The 25,794-nt window shown below is 58.3% G+C and overlaps 1 protein-coding gene across 1 annotated transcript in view; it reads left to right on the top strand.

Annotated features, from left to right (window-relative positions):
- Positions 1–606: 606 nt before the first annotated feature.
- Positions 607–25,794, top strand: part of PLXNA1 (plexin A1) — a 105,809-nt gene continuing 80,621 nt past the window's right edge. Inside the window, exons 1-2 of the mRNA XM_082487493.1 lie at positions 607–1,882; positions 8,014–8,196. Of these exons, the coding sequence (XP_082343619.1) occupies positions 680–1,882; positions 8,014–8,196 (1,386 nt within the window). The 5' untranslated portion in view covers positions 607–679. The remainder of the gene's footprint in view (positions 1,883–8,013; positions 8,197–25,794) is intronic.

The following is a 25,794-nucleotide window of genomic DNA, read 5'->3' as shown; positions in this document are numbered from 1 at the left end:
CGGCTAAAGCTTTGGTGCCGCTCGTGGTCTTCTAAGCAGGTTGGGGCCAGCTACGCCCCTCCAATACGTTGGTATGTGGTAGGTGTGCCGAAGCGCATCGTGAGGCTGCTGGCTGACAGGGATGTGCTGCTCGGGTCCAGCCAGTGGCTGTGGGCACGCTCAGGTGGCTGCCGCTCTTCCCAAGGGGACCCGGGTGGTGGCAAGGGCAGGGTGATGCCCTCAGAGGGGGCTGCTGGCTGGTGGTTGAGGCTGGGATGGTGGCACAAAGCATGTGGCAGCTCCTTGGTTGGGACATACGGTGCACAGCGGTGTGTGACCAGGTGAGGTTGTCCTTAGCACCTTGCAAGGCTCCCTTGGTCCTTGCGCCAGGGACACGTCTTCCTCTGGGGCAGGAGGTGGGCGGTGGGGGGCGTTTTGTTAGGCTGCCTGCTGGAAGAATGTGGAGTGGCAGAGTCTCTGCTTGTTGGAGTGGAACAGGCTGGACGCCACACAGAAAAGCCTACTAACCCCGCTCTTCTTGTCTTTCTCCCTCTAGGGCTGACCGGACTGGCCGTGCCCACGATGCCCTGAATGCCGAGCGCAGCAGAAGCAGAGGAGACTGTGTCCCGTTAGCTCCTCCTCCCTCCCTTCTCCCTTTAGTTTGGGTTTGTTTCTATTTATTTTGTGGCTGGGTTTGGGCATGGCCTTGGCTGGATGTGAGGCTGCTGCAATGTGGCTCCTTTGGCTCAAGCACCACTTGTCCATCAATGTTTGGACCTTGCTGCTCTTGGGGAGCACCTGGCTACCGCTGGCGGAAGGCAGCCCCAAGTCTCCCTTTAGGACTTTCCCGGTTACAGACTGGAGCTTGACACACTTGGTGGTCCACAACAAAACCGGGGAGGTCTACGTGGGGGCTGTCAATCGGATCTACAAGCTCTCCAATAACCTCACGCTCCTGCGGACTCATGTGACGGGGCCCGTGGAGGACAATGAGAAGTGTTACCCTCCACCCAGTGTTCAGTCCTGCCCGCATGGGCTGGTCACCACCAACAATGTGAACAAACTGCTGCTGGTGGACTACTCGGGGAACCGGCTGATTGCCTGTGGCAGTGCCTCTCAGGGTATCTGCCAGTTCCTGCGGCTGGACGACCTCTTCAAGTTGGGCGAGCCCCACCACCGCAAGGAGCACTACCTCTCCAGTGTCAACGAGTCAGGCACCATGTCTGGGGTCATCATTGAGGTGCTGAATGGGCAGAACAAGCTCTTCATTGGGACGCCCATTGATGGGAAGTCGGAGTACTTCCCCACGCTCTCCAGCCGCAAGCTGATGGCCAACGAGGAGAACGCGGAGATGTTTGGCTTTGTCTACCAGGACGAGTTTGTTTCCTCTCAGCTCAAGATCCCCTCGGATACGCTCTCCAAGTTCCCCACCTTTGACATCTATTACATCTACAGCTTCAGCAGTGAGCAGTTTGTTTACTACCTGACCCTGCAGCTGGACACGCAGCTCACCTCGCCCGACTCCACCGGGGAGCAGTTTTTCACCTCCAAGATTGTCCGCCTCTGTGTGGACGACCCCAAGTTCTACTCCTACGTGGAGTTCCCCATTGGCTGTGTGCAGGACGGCATCGAGTACCGCCTGATCCAGGATGCCTACCTGACCAAGCCTGGCAAGGCTTTGGCCAAGTACCTGGGCATCTCGGAGAAGGAGGATATCCTCTTCACCATCTTCTCCCAGGGCCAGAAAAACAGGGTTAAGCCTCCCAAGGAGTCTGTGCTCTGCCTCTTCACGTTGAAGAAGATCAAGGATAAGATCAAGGAGCGTATCCAGTCATGCTACAGAGGGGAAGGGAAACTCTCGCTGCCCTGGCTCTTGAATAAGGAGCTGGGCTGCATCAACTCGGTAAGTGCCCGCTTGTCTCTACCCAAGCCAGGCTGTTTCTGGCTCCTGGTGGTACTCTCTGGCCAGACCCTTGCTGGTGACCTGACCTGGGCTGTGTTTTCCCAGTGGGAGGACGGGTGCTGCTGGGGCTGGGCACTCGGTAGCATTCCTCATGGAGATCATGGCTTCATTGTGGAGTGTCCGTCGGGGTTCGGGTTTCATTGGTGCCTGTTGGAGACCCCCAAGCAAGTGCCACCATGGCGATGCGTGTGCCTGCTTCTGGTGCCCGTGCCCTGTGGAGTTGGGGAGTGTTGGTGAGTTGGGCTGGGAGGGCAGAATGCTCAGTCCTTAGGGCATCTGCTGCAGCTCCGCTGGGGAGTCCCTTGCAGATGGCACGCATGAATTTGTGAGTGTTGTGTCACCAGGGGCTTGATGGCGCCCAAGCAGAAGGTCTTGGGCACAGTAGTATGTGGGAGATGGAAAGCGGAGACTGGAGGAGGGGAGGTTGGTAGTCCCTGTAGAAGTTGGTCAGATGCTCAGCATGGAGGGACCACGTCCTCTCTGTGGGGTGCTGGAGAGGAGGACAGAGGGCACAAGGTGCTGTCAGCGAGGTGGGTTTTGAATGCGTCCAGGGCAAACTGTCATCTAGAGGTGCAGGAGGTGAGTGCCAGCATCCCAGAGCCAAGGGAGCAGGTCCCCGCTGTCCCCAGATGTGTCCTCCTGCCTGATGCTCAAATGGGTGCCTCTGGCCTCTGCTTGTGGCTCAGCTGCTCGGTGTGGTGCCTGTGAGCGGTGGGGAGCTGGGGACCCCCCTGCTTGGCTCTCTGGGTTTGTTTTCCAGCTGCTACTATTTTTTTTCCAGGCTACGGCTCTGGGTGACAGGGAGGTCTTACACTGGGCATCACCAAACTGGGCTGGGTAGTCCCCAGGCAGGGTCAGATACCTGGCAGAGAGGGGTTTTCGGGTGCCGGTATGTGCATTTGGGAGGGTCTGGTGGAGGTCCCAACACCCCTGCTATTGCCCCCCTGCCCCCAGCCCCCCTGCTGGTCCTCAGCACCCATCACCAAGCCCCCAGCCCTGCCTGAGCAGGGTTTGGGTGCCTGGTGGTGCAGGGAGGTGAGCAGGGAGTCCCTGCGGAGCATCTCTGCCTTCCCTCCCACCATCCTCCCCGCCGCTCCGGAGGAGACAGCTAACAGCTGCCTGACAAAGTAAAGGGTTTGCTGTCAAGAGCGCTGGGCTCGCAAATCAGATTTTGGCTTTGAACTAATTCAATTTTGCTGGAAAATGATGAAATCGTTACACTGCTGCCTGTTGGGTCGCGCAGCTGCTGGCTCCGGCGGCGGCGATGCTCGCTGCCTCCTCCCGCGCTCCCGGCTTGCCTCCCCCAGTGCCCCGCAGCAGCACCGTGCCCCCTGGGTTTGGGGAGGGGGCTCTGACCCCTATGTGGGGGGTTCATGCTAGGAGGGTCCTGGGACCGCTACCTGGTGGCTGGGCTGCATGAGTAGGTGGATCTCGAGGTGCTGTTTGGGTGCTGCCGATGCGGCTCTTGCGGGGTGGAAGGATGCGGGCCACAGCGGGGTGGCTCCTGCTTTCAGTTGGGTTGGGTTGGGGGGTGCTGCTCTCCCCCAAGGGAGCCAGGTGGTGTTTTCCTCTCCCTGTCCTGCTCCAGCTGCCAAGAAGAGCCTGGAAAGGCACGACTGGATCGTGAGTCAAGCCCTCAGCCTCTTGCTGTGCTGAGCACAAGCCAAACCAGACCCCGTGGAGCACGTAACCTCTTTCTGGCAGGAATCTCCGTGCCCCTAATGAAATGCAGCCACCTCTGGGGTGGGTCATGGCAGTGATGGATCTCTCGGTGGTGAGGGCTGGCCAGAAAATAAAGGGCATGTTGGTTTTTTATTTTTAAGGAGGCAGAATGTAATTGCTCAAGTCAGTAGTTGCTTGGGATTTACACCCCATCCATGTGGAAAATATCCCGGAAGCTCTCTTGCTCCCCTCCTTCGTGGCAGCAAGGGGCTGAAGGCAGGTCCATGCTGCAGGAGGCTTTCCCGATTCCCTGCTCCCAGACCTCTTGCAGCGCAGGGGCGAGGGATGCTCATCCCCCAGCGCTGCGGGGTGGCTCCGATTCTCTGGAGCTGGAGCCAGGAGGAGAGGCCACCAGGCTTGGCAGCCAGCTCGGGAGATGTTAGCGGTTCCTCCCCGGGGCTGGTGAGTGGAATGAATTCCCATCTCCTGCTTTTTCTCTCTTCCCTTCTGGGATCCAGCAGTGGGAAGGGGAGTGGAGCCGGCTGGGGGAACGAGACCCATCATTCTGGTGCACTCAGACCTGAGCACGGACTCGCGCATGCAGCGAAGGCACCTGCAGGAGCCGTCCGGTCCGTTCCCCTGCATCAGCCTCACTGCCTAAATCACTCCTGAGCCCCTCCGGAGGTTTTGCTGCTTGTGGGGTTTCCCTGAGGAGGTGCTCGGTGTTGTGTAGCCTGGCTCTTTGCTTCCCCTGGACAGTGCGGGGACTGGAGGTCTGCGTGCCTGCAGCCAGATGTTCTCACCTCATCTGCCCAGCGCGCCCGTCCTCAAAACGGGGGGACGAAGGTCTTATGTAGCAGTGCTGGAAAAGGGCAGCGGGTTGGAGCCGGAGTGGAGATGTTGCAGCAGAGAGCGATTTGGGGTTCCCGGCGTCCTTGCCCCCTGTGCTGGCAGCGCGGGGGCAGCAGCTTTCCCTGGGCTCCTCCAGGGAGAAAATGAGTTTTGAGCCCTTGCTGGGGCTTGCTGCCCAGCCGGCTGGCACAGGGCAATGGCTGGTGACAAACTGGCCCAAACTGGGCCAGCATAAGCCAAATCCTTCCCGGGGGCAGTCAGAGGAAATGCGTATGTTAATGAACTGTGCCACGCCGGGATTATTCCTGGGCAGCGATTAACGTGCGAAAACCCCGGTGTCCCAGCCTGGCGCTCGGTACCCGCCTCCTGCATCCTCCTCCCTGGCTCTTCATGTCCCGCATCCTCCATCACAGCCCCTGGGAGGGGCACAGGGGCATGGGATGTGCCTGTAATGGTGTTAACTGGTGAATTACTGGCTAATTAATAACGCTGAGCGGCGCGAGCCTTGCTTCTGCTGTCTGCTCCCTCATTGCTTTCGTAAGTGGGCTTGAAGGGAGGCAATGAGACAAGGCACGTCAAGGAGATGCTTGCTCCTGCTCGCTCGGTGCTGCGGGCCCGCGCTCCCCCCTCCGGCAGGCCGCTTTTCCCGGGAAATCTGAGTTTCCTGACCCTATTTTGGGAGGTGTGTTAGCGCTGGGAGAGAGGAGAAGGCTGCAGCGCTGTGGAGGTGGGGGCCAGGGGCAATCTAGAGGGGTGCCAAAGGAAAGCACCGAAATAAAAACTAAAGAAAAATAATAATAAAAGATGAAAAAATACCCCCAAAACAAGCACCACCACCCCCCCCCCCCTTGCAATAGTCTGTGCAAACACCCGTGCAAATGGGAGAGCGGGCAGAGCTCGGTGCCTCCTGCGGATCCCAGCATCTGCAAGCCGAAACGCTGCAAGGTCACTGGCCCTCGCGTGCCGTGGTGCGTGTCGGTCCCTGCCGGCACCGGCTGGGGGACAGCTGTCCCTCTGTCCTTCCATCCCTCTGCCTCGCCTCTCCCTGCAGTCCGCATCCGCCGGGGATGTCGGTGTGTGCCGTAACCCCCGTACCACCGCCCTTGGCCCGACCTCGCCGTGCTGCCTGCCTGCGCTTCCCTAACGAGGCAGTTTGCTGTTAATGAGCTAATTGTTGGCGTAATTATTTATCGAGGTGGTGTCGGCATCACAGCGGCGGCGGGCGCTCCTCGCGGTCCCGGAGCGCAGCTGTATTTGTCGTTTCCCAGAGAGTTTGTTGAGACAAAGCAGAGAGGAGTAAACACCGTAAACATCTCTCCTCTTGCATATTCAGCAGCCGAGGGGTTGGGAAAGCTGCAGATTGAGCGCGGAGAGAGCAGAAACTGCATCCCGGGGACTGAAATACCTTCATGGCATTGCCCTTAACCCCTCTGCTGTTGCTGGTGGCCTGGTGGAAGGTCTTGGGATGCTTTCCTGGGGCGGAGGGGCTGTCCGGGCCAGAGAGAGTTTTTTCCCAGCAAAGTGGCTGAAGGGTCCCGGGTATCGGCTGGAGCATCGCTCCCATCTCGCTCTGTGGTTGGGAAGGTAATTTTCCTCAGATCTGTTGTTTGAGAATGTCCAGCCCGGTGATGCAGAGGAGGATGCTTAGTGCGTGTGCTGGCTGATGGGTAGGAGAGCGCGCTTGCAAGGCTGGGATCCGGAAGATGAGTGGAGAGCTCCTAATTCCCCTTTCCCTGTGGTTCCAGAGGTACGTGGTGCCCCACCTTCCTGTTTTGGGGATCCCCCGCATCTCTCACGCCCAGCTGTAGGAGTTTCCCCAGTTTAGGGAAGGATGGGCAAAGGTCAGGCGGGAAAGGGAGTCGGTCTTTGGCTTTACGTGAACTCAGGCACCCCGCAAAAGCAGAAGTCAGAGCAATGGCGGAAGCAGCCCAGCGTCCCCAGACTGGCGTCATTCCCGGTCCTCCCCCACTGGAAGGCTGGCACGGCGCTGGGTCCTGGCTGCAGCCGGGACCGGGACCGCTGGCTACGGGTCCGGCGTGGCGGCAGGGTGAGGAGGGCGAGCAGCCTCGCCGCGGCTGCGGGAGGCTGAAGCCGTTGTGGCTGCGAGCACCTCGTGCCGGGGCAGGGAAAAGCGCCGAGTTTTCCCTCCTGCCCGTGGGTGACTGTGGGTTGTTGGTGGGAGCTGGTCCGGGCTGACCCTTCTTTCCCAGGCAGCAGCGAGTGGGAATCGCGGAGCCCTTGCATACGTGGAACTCGGGAGCTTGGCGTTTTCCCATATGCTCTGTGCACATGCTGCATGGGTTTAAAACCCCTTGGGGACTGGCATGCATTTGGAGGCCGCCGCTTGCCAAAAAACCTCTCTCCCCTTTAAATTCAAAGTTACATAAGGAACCTTGTGAAGCGGAAGGATGCCGTGGCCGGAGCAGGCTGTCTCCCCGAGGGCCCTGCCTGCCTTGCTGCCCTGACCTCCCGCACCCAGGCTCACTGCCACCCCTGGGGATTCGGCCGGAGCCCCTCGTAGCTTGGGATGGGCTGGGGGCTGCTGGGGGTGGATTTTGGTGGTGCTGTGCGACTGTGTGAGGCCATTGCTTAGCACAGGACCTCTGGGAGGCCGATGTGCCCCCGAGGCTGGATACCTGTGGCCAGGGTCTGTTCTGCTCAGCAGGCCAGGGCGACGTGGCGAGGATGCTCGATGGAGGGGGGGGTGAGTGCTCCGGCGCTGGTGCCGCTCCCCCACCTGCATCCCGGCTTTCACAGAGGGCATCCCTCTGGCTCTGCCTTGCCCACTGGTTCAGGCAAGAGCTTGTGAAAGCTTCTCCCAGACCCACGGGTGAGCGCTGAACCAAGGAGGCAGCTGGCTGAGCCAGGCACCTTGTCTGGGGCAAGGCAAGCACGAATAAAATGCGGGGATTTCCCAAAGACGTCCCTGCGGGAAGGAGGAACAGGGCTGGCAGGTGGGTAGCGCGTTTGCTGGAGGCTCTGCTATGTGAAGTGAGGCTCTTGAAGGAGCCCTGACCTGTTTGTCTTGGCGTGGCCTTGGCTGGGAAGTGTTTTGTCTCTGGGGGAGGGCAGGGGTGCAGGATCCAAGCCGTTCTCTTTTTGAAGCTTGCGCCGGGGTGAGGAGGAGGGGGGTGTGTGTGCTGGGGAGCCTGTGCCGGCATCCCATGTGTCTGAGATGGCAGTGGCGGGGGTGGAAGGGGAGCAGGGATGCTGCACTGGCTCCTGCTGGGTTCGTTAGGTGCTGCTCTGTAAGATGCAGAGGACTGAGAGCCTTGGTCTTGGTCTGCAAAGCTTGTTCAGATGCAGAGAGGGGCTGCGTGCCTTGGATGTGTCCCAAGTGCCTTACATCAGTGCGCAGGGAATTTTAGGGAAGCGTCAGCTCATCCCTTCCCTCGGCTGGTGAGGTGGGATGGCTGGGACAGGAGGGGCAAGGGATGGAGCTGCCGAAGCGGACGTAGCGGATGGGGTGCAGGTGGGAGATGGCTGATGGCCATCTGGGAGGTCCAGCATGTCAAGGCATTGGCAAAAAGCTCATCTCTCCTGTTTTCCTCTGACAGCCACTGCAGATCGACGACAATTTCTGTGGCCAGGATTTTAACCAGCCACTGGGTGGGACCATCACCATCGAGGGGACCCCACTTTTCGTGGATAAGGAGGATGGGATGACCTCGGTGGCTGCCTATGACTACAGAGGACAAACCGTTGTCTTTGCAGGCACGCGGAGCGGCAAGATCAAAAAGGTAGGAAAGCTCTCAGTGATGCTGGTGGGGAGGGATGACCGCTCGCCTCGGCGGCCCTTTGGGGATACGGGTGGGGCTCTGCCTCCATCATAGCATGGCTTGATATATGGGGGGTAACGTGCAAAGTGCCATCCAATTTACAAAACCTCTGCCTTTTGGAAGGGTTATAACCTAGGGAAGTTGAACTCTGGCTGCTGATGGATCAGAGCTTGTCTTGTGTCTCAGGGCAGGTGGGTTTGCCCTGTAGCTGCCACGGGGTGGGCTCTGTCTGTCCGCGTCTGTATGGCTTTGCCATTGACCTGGACAGGGTGGGCGGAGGTGGGTGCTGCTGATGGCTCCAGCCTGGTGCGGGGGGAGACTTCTCTTCCCGTACCCCGCCACGGCACAAAAGGCTGCTTGTTGGTGGCAATTAGCAAATAGCTCCGTGCATGCCTTTCTCTGCCTGCATCTCCACAGGGCACGGATTTCCTGTTATCATAACATCGTGCCTATAATTACAGCTGTACATGCCCTGTATAAACACAGCTTGCATTAACTGCATCCTCAGCCGGGGGAAGGCAGTGTGAAGGTCCTGGTATGGTCCCTGTCAGGGGCAGAAGGACCAGGGCTTGGCTGGGAGGTCCGTCCTGTTGCTCTGTGGCTTGTGAGGTGCTCCAGCACCCTGTCCTGGGCAGAGCACCCTGCATTTTTGCTGCTTCTCCTGATCTGTGTTGGTCAGGGTGCCTTTGAGGATGCAGGGTGGCTTCCCTTGCAGGAATCAGGAACCAGGGTGCTGTTGCGGGCGATAGTCCCCATATGTCCCACTTGCCCTGCCCGTGTTCCCCCTGGACACTTGACCTTCCCACAGCCCTCCTATTAGCAGCGTGTTTAGGGGGAGACATGGGCAGCATGTGTTGAGGTGGCAGCAGGATGCTGGTGGTCCTCTCCAGCCCCACATCCTCTGCGTTTGGCTTTCTGTGGTCCTCGGGGTAGGGTGAGGGCCACGGTGGCGCCAGGGCTGCGCGGGGCTGCGGGGAGCTGACGGAGGCAGCTCGTCCTCCCTTCCGGATCGATGAGGGATCCAGAGGGACTGGTGTCACGTTGCTGGCGGCTTCTCCTGCTGCTGGGCTCCAGATGGGAGGTTTTAAACAGGGATGGGAAGAAAAGCGCGTGTGGGAGGAGGGTTCGCAAAGCCACGGGGACAGTGTTACACCTCTAGTTCCTTATTTATCTAGAGGGGCTGGCGGTTGCTTTTTACATGGCAGATTTGGTGTTTTCCTCTCCTTTTTTTCGTTTTTTCTCTGGTCTTTGCACTTTCAGAGCCACTTGCAAGAGGTGATCTAGGGTGGGTGTCTGGCCGGGGTGTTGGCTGCATGCTGCGAAGTCGTGGCTGAGGCCAAGACTCGGAGCCCAGGTGTGGCTTGAGCATCCTCCTCTCCTGCAGGGCTTTCTCCAGCATTCTTTTTGCTGGTTCCTAAATTCGGTGTCCCAGAGAGCTGGTCTGGCTCTCTGGCCCGGCAGGGCACGAGGACACGGAGCAGGAGCTCCATGGGGAACGAGGAGGTGGGTCTCGATCCTATTCCCAGCCCTGGGACTCTGGTTAGGTTTTTTTGTAGGTTTGTCCTTCCTGGAGCCCTGAAAGCTCCCAGGGTCTCAGAGCTCTCCGCTGGCAGCGCTTTGCAGGCTCCGAGCCCTGCGGTGCTGGGTCCCCCCTTTGTCTCCTGCTGTGACCTTGGGGTGGGCAACCCAGCCCTTGTGCGGCGGCCCCTGCCTGGCCCGGCTGGCAAAGCGCTGCCTCAGCAGCTACCTGATCCTGCCGCCTGGCTGCCGGCGGGGCCGGAGGGAAGGGAGAGCTCCCCCCTGCCTGGGGAGCTCCAGACGGGGGCTACTGACCTGTCCCCGAGTGGTGCCAATGTGTCCCCATCCAGGGGCCGGACATCTGGCCAGGGTACAGCAGAGGGTGCAGGAGGGGCACTGCTTTGGAGCCGATAGTTTTTTTCCCCCATCCCTTTCGCAAGCATCTGCCTCCGACTTGGTGCAGCCTGAGTGGCTTCTCTGCCCTCCTGCTGGTCCCCCCTGCCCTTGCCGGCACCTCCTGGCATCTTTGGGGATGGGGGGGCTGTGCCGACAGCTGGGTGCTCCCCCCATCCCGATCCCCAGGAGCCCTGTAATGGATGCCGCTCTGCTGAGGGGGCACCGATCTCGCCATCTGGGCTGGGGTAAGGTCAGGGCAGAGTCACTGCTGCGTCTGGATTTTCCTTGGATGGCAGCTCCTATGCCCAGCATTTGTCTAGGCTGTTGCGTGCAGACAGAGCCTCCCTTTGTTCCCCCCCCACCCCCCCCCCCCAAAAGCCACGCGAGCCTCCGGCTGCCCTGCAGCCTCTCCCCGGCCCTGCAGCCAACAGTTGCCGCCGCCGTGATGCCGGGGTGGTGGGCAGCACCTGCTGCTGCTGCAGCTGCAGGAGGACCCTGATTTCGGGGTGGGGGTGTGCGTGTGGAAGGATATTGCAAGCAACGTCAGATGTGCAAAACTGGCTGCGGGCTCAGATGGGGGGGCACCGGAAGGGATGGAGATACAGGACCCCTGGGATGCTGAGCGGATGGCGGCAGCGAAGCCCATGGAAGCCGGCTCTTAGCTTGTCCCCGCTGGGTTGCCAGGCAGGCGGTTATCTCTGGCTGGCCCCGAGTTATGCAGAGAGGCCGGGTTTGGAAAGCCCTCGGCCCCGCGTGCTCGCCGTCCTCCCTGCCAGCAGTCATGGGATGGGGGGCGCGTGGGGGAATTCCTGCCGCTGCCCGGGTGAGCAATGCGGGGATGACTTCTCACGCTGCTGGGGCTGGCGGGGAGCCACTTCCCGAGCCGGTGTGGCGGGGACCCGGCCTTGCACCCTGCGGTCTGAGAGTGCTGCAGACGGGGAAGTGACAGGGGGACACGAGCCATGAGGATGCTGCAGTGGGGATGTCCGGGGGACACTTGCTCAAGGGAAGCGGTTTCTCCTGGAAACCACCTCTCCTCACTTGACAATCTTTTTGTTGGGCGGCTGTCATTTTCCCAGGTGGTCTTTCCTATTTTTTGGGTGGACAGACAGCTGTGTGTGTGATTGCGATGGGAGCGCTCGGTCACATGCTGGAAAGGCACATTTGACGCTGTGCCCATAGCCACCTCTTAACCTGTGTGCGCCGAGGACTCGATTTTCGGTGTGCTTGAAGTGTCGGACGGGGAGAGGGAAGGATGATGCTGGAGGGGATGTGCTGAGGGTGCAAACTCCTCCCAGTAACTGCACTGTGCTGGGATGGCGGCTCAGATCCTGGGGCAGTGGGGCATCCCAGAAGGTGCAGCCCAGAGACCCCGCTGCTCTCGTTAGCTTGCCATTTGCTCCTCGTTACGCAAACAAGGCACTGCCCTAGGGCTCTGCTGGGCTCCGGCGTGGCTCTTGTGGGTTGACCCAGTTTTAGGTGCTGCCTGGTTATTTTGGGGTGGGTGAGCTGAGCTCCTCGCTGGAAATAGCTGATGGTTCCCTCCCCGCTGCCGTCCCCTGGCTGCTGTGGAGCAAGGAGGCTGCGAGCTGTCCCTACTGCTGCAGCCCCGCAGGAGATATCCAGCACCACCTGGGATCCAGGCGCTGGAGATCCCGAAGGTGGCCATGGTCACGGGACAGTGCAGACAGTGTCTCCCAGCCGGGATAGTGTCGGACTACACATCCATCACAGCTGGCTGAGCTCAGGTATTTTTGAGGATTGGTGGCCACCGTAATCGCCGCAGCTCCTTGCCCTGTCCTGAAACCGTCTGGCCTTGGGCACGACCACATCGGGACATGACACCATCGGGAATCTGCTCCCCCCCTGGGGCTCACACTTGCTGCGGCTTGTTTATTCTCTCCCACGGAAAGCACAGCTGAACAGGCCCCACGTCTGGCTCCTTTGGCTTCTCCACTTTAATAATAATAATAATACTATCAGTAAATAAACTCTTTACGCTAAGTGGGTCATCCCCATCCCTACACAATGGGACACGGTGCTCCTCTCCTGTGCTGGGGAGAGTCCGGGGGTCCTCCACAGCCCCCTGTCCTGCTGAGGGCAGGGAGGTGGGGGTGCTTTGGGGGACCGGATTTGGCATCCTGTGGAGGTGCACCCCCTTTGACTAGGGTTCTCTTCAAGCTTTGGAGAAGGATGCTTCAGTGTGTTCACAACCCTTGGTGTGTGTGTGGGGCAGCATGACCCAAAAATAGGTGCTGTGGGGAGGAGAAGCTGCTGACTGGACTGGGGGTTTTGGGGGAATTTCCCTGTTGCTTGCTGCCTCTCTTCCCATCACAAAAGCCCCCATACGTTGACCTCTTGGCTGTGATGCACGACCTGATCGTGGTCCACGTAAGCTGGAAGAAGAAGCCATCAGGTTCCCTGCCCGCTCTGCTGGTCCCCGTCCCCGCGCATCCTTTCGCGTCGCCCTCTGCTTAGCGCTCAGGGTAAGCGGCTCCAGATGAAAAGGGGCCCTTTTTGTCTCGGCGCGTGAAATCCGGCTCCTGGAGTGCGCTGGAGGGCTTGGTCCCCCTCGTGACCCTGCTGCCGGCTACCCTACTTATGGCCTGCGCCTTGGCGGGCTTTTTGGGGAGGGGTGTGTGTGCAGATTTGGGGCACGAAGCCTGCCCTGGCGATGTCAGGCGGTGACCCTTGAGGGCTTCCCGAGCATCGACCCTGGTGCAGCCCCTGGAAATCCTCCCCTGCCCGTGTTGCTGCCTCTCCCCAGCTGGCCGCCAGGCACAAGGGCCTTTTGTTCCTCCTGCCTCTTCCCTCTGCCCTCTCCCGCTCTGTCCCCATCCCATCCCATCCCATCCCTTGGGGACCCCTTGCCCCCTCCCCATGTTGACGCAGCCCCCGTGGCCGCTGGCGCCCAGCCCTGGGAGGGAGATCTGCTCCTCGGAGCATGCGTCCGCGCCTCTCCCCAATCAATGGCAATAATTTTATTGGCATGACAAGGTAGCCGAGGGTTGCCAAAGTGAATCCATCAAATACCTCTCGGTGGCTCCCCACCCCCCCCTCGAGAGCTCTTGCCGGAGTCGTTAAGCCGTTTTAATCAAGGTGGTGGCTGGAGAGCTGGTGTGTTAAGTGGATGGGGTGATGGGGAGGGGTTGGTGGAGCCTTCCCCATCCCCTGGATTATGGTGGGGAGCCCTCGGCATCGCTCCTGCTCAGCAGGAAGGGGCCCCGCTCCCCGCGTTGGGCTTTGTTGAGCCGCCCGGCTCCGAACAGGATGTCTCATTGTTGGAGGAAACAATTAGAAATTCATCGTGAACCGTTGGCCTCCGGGACCAGCCGGGGCAGTGGGGCCGGGGCTGCAGGCAGCTGCCAGCTCCGTCCTCGAGTGACTCCTGGAGGGGGACGCCACCAGGGTTGGGGCTCCGGCCTCATGCGGGATGGATGGGGCTAAGCATTTCCATGCCCATGGCTCTCCCAGGGATGCTCCGGCGTGCTCACGCAGCCTTGGGGGAGGGAGGGGAGGTGTCAGGGGGCTCCCTCCCTCCAAACCCCACTCCTTCCACCCCCTGTGCCCCCAGGCTTTTTGAGTCACAAGCCATAAACCTCTTCTTTTTTTTTTTTTTTTTTTAAAGTTTTTTTTTCTTTTTTCCCCCCCATCTGCTCTGCTCTCTGCACAAAGCCGGCAGGTGAGCGAGGGCTGGGAGCCTGGCGCCCGGCCAGCCGGGGAAGCAGCCGCCGCCGCCAGCCCTGCTCCAACCTTCCCTGCCGAAAGCGCTGACGGTGCACGTCTCGCCTCTCCCTGGCTCCGGCGCTGGGTGCCCGCAGGCAACGTGCCGCCTAACCCCAATCCATCAGCCCGCTCTGGCTGCCGCGGAGCCGCTGACGGCTAAGGCAGCATCGCCGCCGGGCTTCGCCGGTGTCGGGGCAAGGTGACTTTTGGGGAGCGGTGCATTGCAGGAGCTGGAGGAGGCTCAGGGATGGAGGTGGATACTGAAGACCCCGTGTCTCATCGAAAGGGCTGCTGGGCGTGAACCCGGCTTCTGTAATTGCACCGAAAAAGGGGTTTGAGGGCAAAATGCCTCTCGGCGAGCTGGCTTGTGCCGCTCCACGGGGTGTGCTCAGGAGCTGGCAGGTCTGTACCAGCCAAACGCAGCAAGCACTGCCTTCGCAGCCCGTCCCTGCAGACCATCCCGTGCCCTGGCAGGGGCTGCCACCCTGGAATTAGGGTGGAAATAGGGCTGGGAAAGGAAAAAGCAAGAGTCTGTGGGTTTGTGCCTGCATGCTGTCGCTGGTCCTGCGCCTGTTGTTGCTCTGTAAGGCAGTGGTGGCCATGGCTCGGCAGTGGTGGCCATGGCTCGGCAGTGGTGGCCATGGCTCGGCAGCGCTGGGAGAGCAAGGTGAAAGAGAGATGCTTTGGGGTTGTTGGTGGGGACACTGATGCCCCCTAAACCTCTTGGGGGGCTGTGTTAGGAAAAGGGATGCGTGGACTTGCCTGTCAGTGGGGGTGTGCAGCTCTGTCAGAGAGCACTGGGCTTTCCCTCCCGGCCGGCGGGGTTGGTTTGGTTGGTGAAGCATGAAGCTGCTAAGCGTTTTCTTCTGTATCTCTGTGCCCCTGAACGGGGGGCTGTGGACCCCACCTGCCACCCCTATTCTGCTGGGAAGAGTGGGAGCACGACTCCTGCTTCGGATGTCACCTCTTGCTGGGGACCTCTGCCATGGCTCCATGGGGACAGGGCAGGGTGAAAAGCCACCCCATTGAGATGGAAATGAGCTGGGAGGCCCCAGCTCTGTTGGGTTCCTCCTGTTGGAGCCATTGTGCCTATTCACAGGCTTGAACATTGACTAATTTTGGCTTTTCGGGTGGGAGAATAGCCCCGGCCTCCCACCGAAGGTGGCGGAGAAGAGGGAGAATGAAGGAGCGCTGCAGCTCCTCGGGAAGGCAGCAGTTTGGGAGGCAGAGGCCGCCGGTACGCCTGGGTGGGAAGCGGCTATGCTGGTGTCCTGCCTTGCCTTTGTGCGGCCCCATTAACCCAGATTAATGGTGCCTGAGGAATTTGCCCTGAGCCTGTGGCCTGCTGGAGGAGGGAAGATGCCGGAGGAAGGAAGATGTGTGCTCTGCAGGGGCCGAACTGGTTTTGATGTCATCCAGGTACCCCCATGTCCTGGCACTGCTTCAGGTAGAGATGTGACAGTGGGGAAGGTTGGCTGTCCCCAGTCCCATGGGCTGAGATCCCCCCCAGAGCTTCTCTCCAGACTGGGAGGAATATCCGTCGTAAATCAAGAGCAAGGTGGAGGTGTGGTATGGCACTTGGGGATGCAGGACATGACTCTTGCTGCTCCTTGGCGGCTGCTGCAGCCCATCATCCATCTCTGAGGCTTTGATACACACGGGGGTCGTTTGTCTCTGCTGCAGGTCCAGAGGGGGACGGCTCCCAGCCCCAGGCCGTTCAGAAAAGCTGCTGTTTGGCCTCTGTTGTCCCCTGCCCTGGCTAATGATGGGCTTTTCTGAAATGGAGCACGAGAACGGATGCTAATGGCAGGCTGGTACTGATGGGGGAAGGTGACAGCAAGGCGCCCTGCAGGATCGGCATTGTGGGGTGCAATACGAAGGTGGAGGAGCTGGGGTGGGTGCTGGGTGTTCGTAAGGGTGCAGACCCCTGGGACTGTGCCCGTGTTTCTCCTGTTGTTGGGCAGTGGCGTTGGGGACAGGAGTTCAACCCCATCCCATCTGGTACCCGAGAAGCGCACGGGAGCGCTCAGCCTGCATCTTGTCTGGGTCATGCTTTTAGTCTGCGTGATACAAGTTAAACCAACCCGGGGGTCAGGGCAGCACTGGTAATCCCGCCGTGCCTCGGGGATGAGCAAATACCTGGGACCTCTGCTCATCACAGGGTGGTGGAGCTGGAGCCACCGCTCTGGGGTTTAGACGTGCCGGCTGGGTAAGGAAAGGGGTCTCCCAGCCTTGGGGGATGTGGGTGCTAATCCTGGCTTAGGCCATCACAATGGGGATAATACTTAGCGTTTTACGTGGTGGTGCTTCACGATTAAATGAGTTTGGATTCTCGCTTTAGTCCCTCGACTGGACGCAGCTGCGAGGCGGAGGGTGACTTGGAGCAGGCGGTGGGCAGAGCTGGGGCGGTGTCGCAGGGCAGAGCATCTCGGGCAGGGGCAGGAGGAGCTTCACAGCCCTGAGTCCATGGGATGGACTTGCAAGTACCACCTCCACTTTCTGTTTCCTTTCTACACTTAATGGAAACATTCGCCATTCTTACTTTTTTCCCTCCATTTCATCTCAGTGTTTTCTCTCTCCTACCCCCATCAGTGCTCGAAATAGCTCCGACTGCTGCGCACCAGCCCCACATTCTTACTGTCCTGCCCTTTGGTGGTGGGTCCTTGAGTTTCCCGTATCTCACCTCTGACTGATCGGAGGAGTGGTGTTGAAGGGCTTTGCACTGAATAAACCTTCCTTGAACCCTCCCCGGGTGCTTTCAAGCTGGGAAATTTCCCCCTAATCCCCCTCTCCCTTTCCTTAGTATTGAAATCGGGTCGAGACTGGAGGTGGGGAGAGTGGGGCTGCAGGGCAATGCAGCGGGGGACATGATGGGCAGGGGCAGTGCCATCGCTTGGGGTTTGGCACTGGATTTCAGGGCCCCTGGGTGGCCTGTGCTGTACCAGAGCCGATCCTGGCACCTCCCCGCTCTTTGTGCGCCCATGGACCAGCCGCCGGCACGAAACCTCCCTGTGGCAGCAGGAGCAATTGTCTACATGGGAAGCAATAGTGGGAAAGTTGTATTTAATGGATGCTTAGTTCTTTTAATGCCATTTAGCAGCTGGAGAGAAGGAAGAGAGCCAGCGCTGTGTGACAAGCTGGGTCTCTGCGGACCGAGGATGGGCTGAGGTGGTGGGGAGCATCTCTGCGGTGTGACAGAGAAAGGCAGTATAGTCTGGCGCTGTAATTTTACCATGCTTCGTGCTCTTGAGGGCAGCATCGGTCGGTGGCTCTGTGCTGGGACAGATCTGGCAGCTCGGTGGGGGGATGCAGGGGGTGCAAGGAGGGGTCGTGCCGGTAGAGCCGGCGCTGGGGGAAGCATCTCCTTCCTGCTGTAATCCCCATGCGGGCGAAGGAAACAACACTGGGCTGAAAAACCCCCGCGTGGTTTTTATTAGCTACAACCCTAATGATGTATTTTGGATTGCTCTCCTGCGTGGATAAAAATTACCAGACCTTGAACACAGGAAAAAAAACACGGCTCTCTGACCTTGAAGCTATTCGTTCACTCGTCTTCATTTCATTCCCCTCGGCTGGGGATGCGGGTCAGTTTTGGGTGCTATTTATAGTTGGCTTCACTCAACGGTTTTCTTTACAAAGCGAAAGGTTGTCACCTTTGTTTCTGATACGGTAGAGAGGAGCCGCTCAAGGGAAAAGGAAGAATAAATGAGAAATTTTTCGGAGTGTTCCTGTATGTGGCAAAGCTTTGTAATCTGGAAAGATCAAAAAGCCCCGGACTGCCGTGCCGAGCTCCTCATGTGGACCTAGCCAGGGTTGTGCTGCCCGGAGGGGTAGGGGATGATGCTCTGCCGTGCCAGCGAGTGGCTGCTGGGACTGTATCAGAGCCTTTATCTACTCCAAAACTGCGATGCGTTTCCTTCCCGGGCAGCTTGGCTCATCTCTCTGTATCTGGCACACTTGGCTTGGGTTTGAAACAGCACGTCTGCTTAATTCTTCCTTTCTCCTTCTCCCGTGAAGGAAGCTGTGACTGCATTTCCCACCTTCACCGGAGCCGCCCACCCGGAGGAGTCGCGCTGCTGAAATGGCATCACTCGCCGGCGCCTGCATCCCATCCTCTGGCCCCGTCCCTAACTGACAGACTCGTTGAAACAACAAATGTTGCCTTAATTTAATTTTCAGGCAAACAATAGTCCGGGGACAATTCATGAAACTGGCTTAATACGATGAAATTTAATGAAGCAATTTGTGCGCTAGCATGGCTGTGTGCGGCTCCAGGGTAGTGGGGATGCCACTCCATCCCTCCAGGTGGTCCTTCTTTGGAGATGAGCCGGGCAAAGGTTGATGCTCCAGGGAAAAGGGGAGGTTGTCCTGCTGCTCCCCAGGCTGTGTGTGCTCTTGGTGTTCAGCATTCCTGTCCTGCTCCCCAATCCTGCAGCGAATGCAGGCTGAGAGCAGGTGGGTCCAAGCTCCATGGTTTGGCCAGGAGGGAAAGGGTTAACGAGAGTGTTTTGGGGCAGGAGGGTCCTTGCTCTCTGCAGGCTCTGCCTTCCTTGTCCTTTCCTCCCTTTGCCCAGAGCCCTGGGAGGGTCCCTTCACCCCCCAAGCCCCCTTAGCGGGGGTGTCCCTGCTGGGGGGACCTTTTGGTGAGGGCAGGGCCGGGGAATTGCCCCCCTGGGGTGGGCACCAGGGGAGAATTTGGCAATGGATGGGTCCATGCAAAGGGCTCCTGGCCATCCTGCTGCTGATCTCCAGCTGCTCCTGGAGACCTCTTGTCCCTGCTGGTCCTGGGAATGCCACTTTGCAAGGGCAGGCAGAGCGGGGAGCGACAGATCTGCGTCCTGGAGGCGGCTTCTATTTGGGGGTGGGGAGCCCCCTGCTTTGGGGTGCCAGATCGAAGCCTCAAATGCTGTGACACCCCATCTCCCATGGGCTGGCTCTTCCCAACGGGGATTGCCTCCAGGGTAACCCCGGGTTGCAATATCCATGGGGCTGCTCCCTTTGTAGCAAGAGTTAGGAGCGATGCTGTGCTGGGAGAGCACAGGCGTGTCTTTTTTGGGGGGGTTACGGTTCGCAAAGCAGGTGAGAAGAGGCAGTTTGGAGGGCAGAGAGCCCGGCTGTTTGCTCCAGGGGTGGATTTGGATTTGTTCCACCCCGCCAGCATCCCTCGGGCACCCTGGCACCAGTAATGTGTAGGCTTCTGCTGTCCCAGGAGAGGTTTCCTTGCTGTTTCTTTCCCCTCAGTGATTGACAGAGCCCCGTAGATCTTAATTATGTGCTGACATTCCCAGAACAAATCTGGTGCTGCCATAGCTGGAGGCTTAACGCTGGCAATGCCGCTCGCTGGGCTGAGCGGCTGCTGATTTAAGGAGCTTCCTTGCCTTTTTGGAGACAACTGGTTGTCCTTGCTGGATGTGACGGACTTCTGGAGCTGTGTGGGTGGGAGCTGGGACAGTGGTGGGTGAAGGGATGATGTTAAATGTACATGTGAATGATTGCAATGTGGCTGTTCTCTTCCCTGAGCTTCGCCGGAGGAAGTAGGAGACACATGGATGGACCAGAGGTCCCCTTTCCCACCCCGAAGAAGGCATCCGTGTGTCTCCTGTGGGACTTTTCTCACCTGCAGAAGTCTTCCCCAGACTTTTCACATCCTCCCAATTCCCCCAACAGCAAGCCCAACCAAAACCTGAGTTCCACCAAACTCATGCCACTGGTGATGCTCTTCCCAGCCAGGACTTTAAAGCTAAATTTTCACTGAAAGATGCAGCAAAATCCTTCCGAGGGTGGATTTTGGGCTCAGCAGGGGTGCTCGTAGGCAAGTTTGAGGTCTGTAGAGCAGTTTGCCCTCCTGGAAGCTGTGAAGGCAGCAGGTCTGCTGGTCTCGGACGTTGGGCTGGTGCCCGGCTGTCCCCTGGCTCCCCTGGCTTTTTGCTTTCCAGTGATGGCAGTCAAAAATTAACTGGTAGCTGTTGAGCAAAATGTGATTGAAAATATTCATGGAGGAAAAATATGATGCAGTTTTGATGTGTGTGTGTGTATATATATATACGTATTTATTTTTCTTTAAAAGCTTCCAAAAATAGGCCTGTGTCTTGGCCAGGGTGACTGTGTCTGTAATTAGCTACGGAAAGTGGGTGTCTTAGCGAGGCTGGTATGCACGCGGCCATGCAGAACAGCTCAGCATCCCTGGTGGGGAGGTTGGGATGCAGGACCGCGGGGGCAATGGCCATGGCTGGAGGGCTGGGGGGCTCCCACGGTGTGCTCTGTACCGGCAGCTTTTGTGGCAGAGGGAGGGGGGCAGAGGCTGCCCCCCTGGATGGAGATGCTGGATGGGGTTGGGCTCACCGCCGCCATACTTGGTTTCCTGGAGGTGATGCGTGTGATGGTTTTTGTGAGAAATGAGCGAAGTCCTTTAAAAAGACCCCAAAACCGCACCTCGCCTGCGTGGCCTGTGCCAGCTGATTCCCACCCCACGCGAGGGATGGAAACTTCCCAAATTGAATACTCTGTTTATTTCCCCAGGGTTTCTCCGTGTTACTTTCCCTCTTTCTGGTATGTTTATGAGCCTCGAGGGATCTGTTTTTACGCTCAACGTTTAAAATTAAAGATGTGTTTCTCTTCTAGCAGGTGAGAGAAACACTCCCCGTCTCAGCTGGGGTTTTCCTTCCTGCCTCTCCTTCCCCCTCCCCAAATCTGCCGGTGGGAAAGTGCAAGACCGTGCCTGGAGCAAATAACCTGGGCGTGAGATGCTGGGGCTCTCCTCCCAGGGGGACGAGTCGGCTTCGGTGAGGGATGTGTGAGCTTTGGCCTCTTCCTCCGGTGGCTTCTTGCTTTAAAAAGGGCAAAAATTGCTGCCTTCAGCCTGGGGATGGAGGAGGAGGGAATAGGGAGGTGGAAATGTGCTTGCTCGAGCTTCAAAGTGTGGTTCATCTTGGTGACTGAGGGCACGCTGTGTGACGACGCGGTACCACCGCTCATCTGCAGGAGGGCTCGTTAAATTGCGGTAACCGGGTTGTGTGGCAGTGGCAGTGTTTCTGGCTGGAGGCTGTGTTGGGGCTGTCACAGCCTGGGGTGGCACCTACCGCCTGTGGTCCCCGTGGGGTGTGCTGCTTGGGGTGCCTGAGAGCTCCCTCTTTGCTCCTTCATGGGGTCCAGCATCACGGCTCGCGTTCCCCTCTGCAGCCTTATCCTTTCTGACCGTGGTTGGGGATGCCTTCCCACCAGATTCCTGCTCACCCGGGCTGCCAAAACGAGACCTGGGCTTCATTATGGAAATGGAAGCAATTAAAGAACACGCAAACAGCTCTGGTCCCCCCTGACACCGTATCCGCCCAGGTGGCTGTCGGTGCCGCCCTCCTGGGATGGAAGCATCTCCGCTCACCTCTGCTCGGCTTCATTTCCCACCCCCCTCCATGTGCTGCCGCGCTCCCGTGAGCATCCCCACCACCGTGCTCTGAAAGCCTGGGCTATAAACCCAACCCAAATCCCCGAGAACGTGATTTTTCAGCGGAGACTTGGCCCACTGTGCGTTTCTGAGTCAGTGCCGGAGGTGGTACCGCATACCTGCAGTGCCGGTGTATTTTTGCAAGCATCTAGTGAGCTCCGAGTCTTGCCCTCGGTGTCCCTGCTGCGGGTGGCAGCTCTCGCTGGCCAAGGCTTTTGGGTCAAAAGTGTTGTTTCTGACCCCCCCCTAACCTCCCTAGCTCTGTTTGTGCTCGTGAGCAGGGAGAAATAGAGTGAGTGAGCATTTTTTTTTTTTTTTTTAATGGCTCGCGAGTTTCTGGTGATGTTTTTCATCAGGAAAATGATAGTCGTATAGAAGCAATTAATCGGAGGAAAAGTTTATGGTAATAAATGTCAAGAATGTTTCAAGGATGGTTTGGATGAAATGCATTTTTTTTTTTTTTTTAAAGCCTCCCAGCAAAAACAAGAAAACTTGCCCTATTTTGAACCTTGCCAAAGGGAAACAACTTCAAGACTTCAATTTTCTTTTTTTTTTTTTTTTTTTTGGTGTGTGTGTAACATTTAAGTGTTGTTTTTTTTTTTCCCCTCTCAGCCTGTGCTCCTTAAACAAAAGCATGTGTTTTCCTGGCGCGGCTCCCCAGAGGCAGCTCTGCCGGAGCGGAGGGCAGGGGCTGCAGAGGTGACGGCCGCACAAGTCCAGGCAAGTCCTGTATTTTTGGCAGGAGCTGGAGTCCTTACTTTTTTGGGGGGTGATGGATGGTGGTCAGTTCGCTTCCCCTGCCTGCGCCGCCCATTCCTCCTCTGTGCCATCTGCGGATGGTGATGCCTGCAGCCAAAAGGAGGAGCGAGCTGTAGGCATGCGTGGAGTACTTCGATATCCTGGGGCAGAAGGTGATAAAGGAAAGAATTAATGCTTCAGAGCGATGTTAGTGCCTTGGCTGCCTCTCCCCGGGCAGCCATCCTCCGTGGTTGGTGGGCTGTTGGTAACCCTGCTGTGCCTCTTGCTCCCGAGAGCAAGCGAGGACTTGGGGAGATTGGCATAAAAAAAAAAAAAAAAAAAAAAAAAGACATTTCGCGGGGGGAGATGATTTCTTAGGAGGGGGGAATGTCTGTCTCTGTGCGTGGTCTGAAGCATCCCCGGGATGCTGTGGCTGCGTGGATGTGCCTGGCAGCTCCGCTCACCCCAGTGCGGCCTAGCCCTGCTGCGCGCTGCCTTGCAGCCGTACCTTCGGCCCCAGCTGCGGGGCTCAGCGCTGGTGTGTTTTTCATAAAGGCTCTTAATCACATACAGGATGTTTCTGTTTGTTCAAGCAATGAAATCACACAAACAACCCACCCCCAGTTTGGCTTTCGCAGAGCATCAGCTGCTCGACCCAAGGCCTAGGCAGAGCCGGAGCAATCCTCCCGACTCTCCTCCTCCGGCTCTCGACCCGGCAGCGCGGCGAGAGCGCGCCTTTCATGTTGCGGACATGCCCTGGAAAGCTGCCCGGGCACCGGGGACGGGATTAGATTAGGGCTGGGAGCCGGGGCTGACTCATCGCTGGGGCTCGCGCTTGGCCGTGGCGGCGGCATCTCGCGGGAACTGGTGGGGAGGCTCAGGGACCTGGAGCTGGGACCAGCCCCGCGGGGGGGCTCCATGTGAGCGGCGATGCCAGCTCTGACCCTCTTGGAAGAAGAGCGGGAGTGTTTTTTTGGGGGGGTTGGAGGTGGGTTGCGGGCGCTGTCTCGTTCCTGGGCGCTGGGGTTGTGTGTTTTCGCATCACTCTGAGCACCCAGCCCCGGGTGGGGACATTGCAGACCTGCCGCTGCGTCGTCATCTTTTGCTTTGGGCTTCGTCCTTTGGGGTATTAAGTGGAAGGAGAGCAGGAATGCATCAGGATGGATCAAAATTAAAAACAAAACAAAACAAAAAACAAACAAACAAACAAAAAAACCCAAAACCCCAAAACCAAAACAAAAAAAACAGCCTGACTTTCCTCACCCCCGTTGTGCGCATCGGTCCCATTGCTGCTGTTTCCATGGCAAAGCAGCGGGCCCGTAACCCAGCCTGCCCTGTGCTCCTCGCCGTTTGGAGGAGCAAAAATCCTCGGAGACGATGAGAATAATTTAACAAGCCATTAACGAGAGCGGGGGAAAACACCGGAGGAGCTGGAGCAGGGTCGGGGCGGGGGCGCGGGGAGGCAGGGCTGGATTTTGGCAGGGAGCGGGTCACGTTGGCAGCCCGCTCCCCTCGCCTTAGATGTGTTATGAAGTTTTGGAGGTTGCTTGAAAAGTGTCTGGGGAGCGGTGGCGAGCCAAGCGGGCCGCGGGCCAGCTCGCAGCTAAACATGTTGTTGTGTAAAATTGCAGTCAATTAATTTAAGACCTGCCAATTTCAACTGCAGAGCGCTAGGAGGTTCTGTCAAGTTTTCAATGGGATAAAAAGGGGGAAGGGGGGGAGGATTAGTTTTCAGCACTTGGAAGGGCAAATAGTGATCCTCTGCCTGATCCGGCAAAGCGCCGCCTCCTCTCTCTGCTCCTTTTGGTTGCGGTAAACTCGCTGCCACCAATGTTAAAAGTCCTTCTGGCGTGTGCCATCGGGGCTGGGATGGCTGGAGGAGAGCAGCCAGAGCCTGGTGAGGTGCCAATGGCTGTTTCGGGGCCTGGGGAGGCTCTGGCTGCAGGGGATGACCTGGTCCCCTTTGGCTTTGCAGTGCTTCCCCACCCCAGCCGCATGGGGAGCATCTCCTCTCCTGCATCCCGAGATGGTCTTCCCCCAACTTGTCTGATCCTGCAAGGCTGGCCTGATCCTTGGCACGTTGGGTGGAGTGCTGGCTGTCTGAAATGGAAGAAGAGCTGGAAAATGCTGAGGGCAAGCCCAAGAGGTGCCCCGTGTACCCCGCTTGCCGCCTCGGAGGTCAGAGAAAGTTCATTTGTGATGTCTGATACCCACAGCGTGGTAGTGGTGGAGAAGACATGGAGCCCCTCTCTCTGCACTTGTCAGGCTTATGCCTGTGCCCCTCTGCCCTTCGCCATCTTGTGCCACAGGAGTGTGGCATCTTCAGCAAAGGGACCCTGGCTGGAAGCTTCGGCTGGTGTTCTGTTGTGTTTGCCGTGACCTTCGTCAGAAACGTGTCTCCTGGCTTTTGGAGAGCAGCGCTTGTACGTGCATCTGCAAGCTGGCTTTTTGTTGAGGGTTGATTTATTTTATTCCTCCTCCCCCCTCCCCTCCCCGTGTTATTTTTTTCTTGTTTTACGGCTTAGTGAAGCTTTTGAGAAAGCCCAGCTCTGCTCGTGAGTAACAGTCATGGGACTGGAGGGGCGATCCGGCTGTGGCTGTTCCCCGTGGGCTGCCCGCAGCCAGCGGCAGGGCTGAGCGAGACTGGGAGCTGCTCCTGCCTGGGACTTGCGTCTCTCTGGCCATGGCTTAGCCGCCCTCCCCTGTCCTTATCCTGGCTTGTTTTTCCATCTCCCAAACCACCATTGCTTAGACTTAAACACGTGTGCGTTTGTCCTTTCTGTGGTCTCATCCCTGGGCTTTCACCGTAGCCTCCACCATCGTGGCTCTGTCTCCCCTGGACACCCCTTCCAACTGCTCTTGCTTTCTAAGTCACCACCGAAGGGTACAAACCCGCATCCCGGCGTTTGTGCTTTTCCGTGCAAAGGCTCTGCGCTGCCTTCAGCACTTGCCTGTGTGATGGAGCCGCTGCGCGTCCTCGCGAGGCCGCAGACTCGCTGCTCCTCATGGCTGGGAGGAGAAGGCGTTTGGAGGTAGGTCCCTCTACAGCTGGGCTCTGCCCTGTCGGCGCTCCCGTCTGCGGACTTCCCCGGAATATATTAATTTCCTCCTTCTTCAGCGGGAGCTTGTTAATATTTCACTGGGACACGAGGGCAGCCTGCAGAGCCTGCGCTTCAAAGGAGGGCAGCTTTCGGCAGCTCTGGCGTTAGCTTTTGGTTTCCCCAACTCTTGCTATAACTGGTTCTGTGGTTTTTAAAATAGGTTAAAAAAAAAAACCCCAAAAACAGACAGCAGAGGAGAAAGCCCCAGCAGACCCCACCAGCCTGTGTGCCGCTGCCTTGCCAAGCCGGGTTGTGGCTCTGGGGTCTGCTCAGCTCCGCTGGCATTTGGGGGAAAAGGTATAAATTCACTATAGTTGCGGTAGAAGGACTACCTGGATGCCTTGAGGAGCCCGCTTGGGTTGGAAATAGCCGGGAGGGACCCAGTGCAGCCCGGCTGTGCCCTACTGCTGCCAGCGCGGCGCTCGGGCAGAGCTCTCGGGAGTGCTGAGGTGGGTTTCCCTTCCCAGCGAGGAGCTTTTTGGGAATGACTGGTTGGGGGTTTTGGGGGAATTACTTTTGCCTGATCCCGGACTCCACAAATCGGAGCAGGATTGGCCCTCCAGGAGCAATAACAGAAGAATTACTGCATTGCATGGGCGTCTTTATGTGTTTTTTAAACCGTGCCTCCTAATTATAAAT

Source organism: Vanellus vanellus (assembly GCF_965231255.1).
Source record: "Vanellus vanellus genome assembly, chromosome: 9".
NCBI classification, from domain to species: domain Eukaryota; kingdom Metazoa; phylum Chordata; class Aves; order Charadriiformes; family Charadriidae; genus Vanellus; species Vanellus vanellus.
The sequence above is the reverse complement of the archived record's forward strand: the minus strand, read 5'-3'. Positions and strand labels throughout refer to the sequence as shown.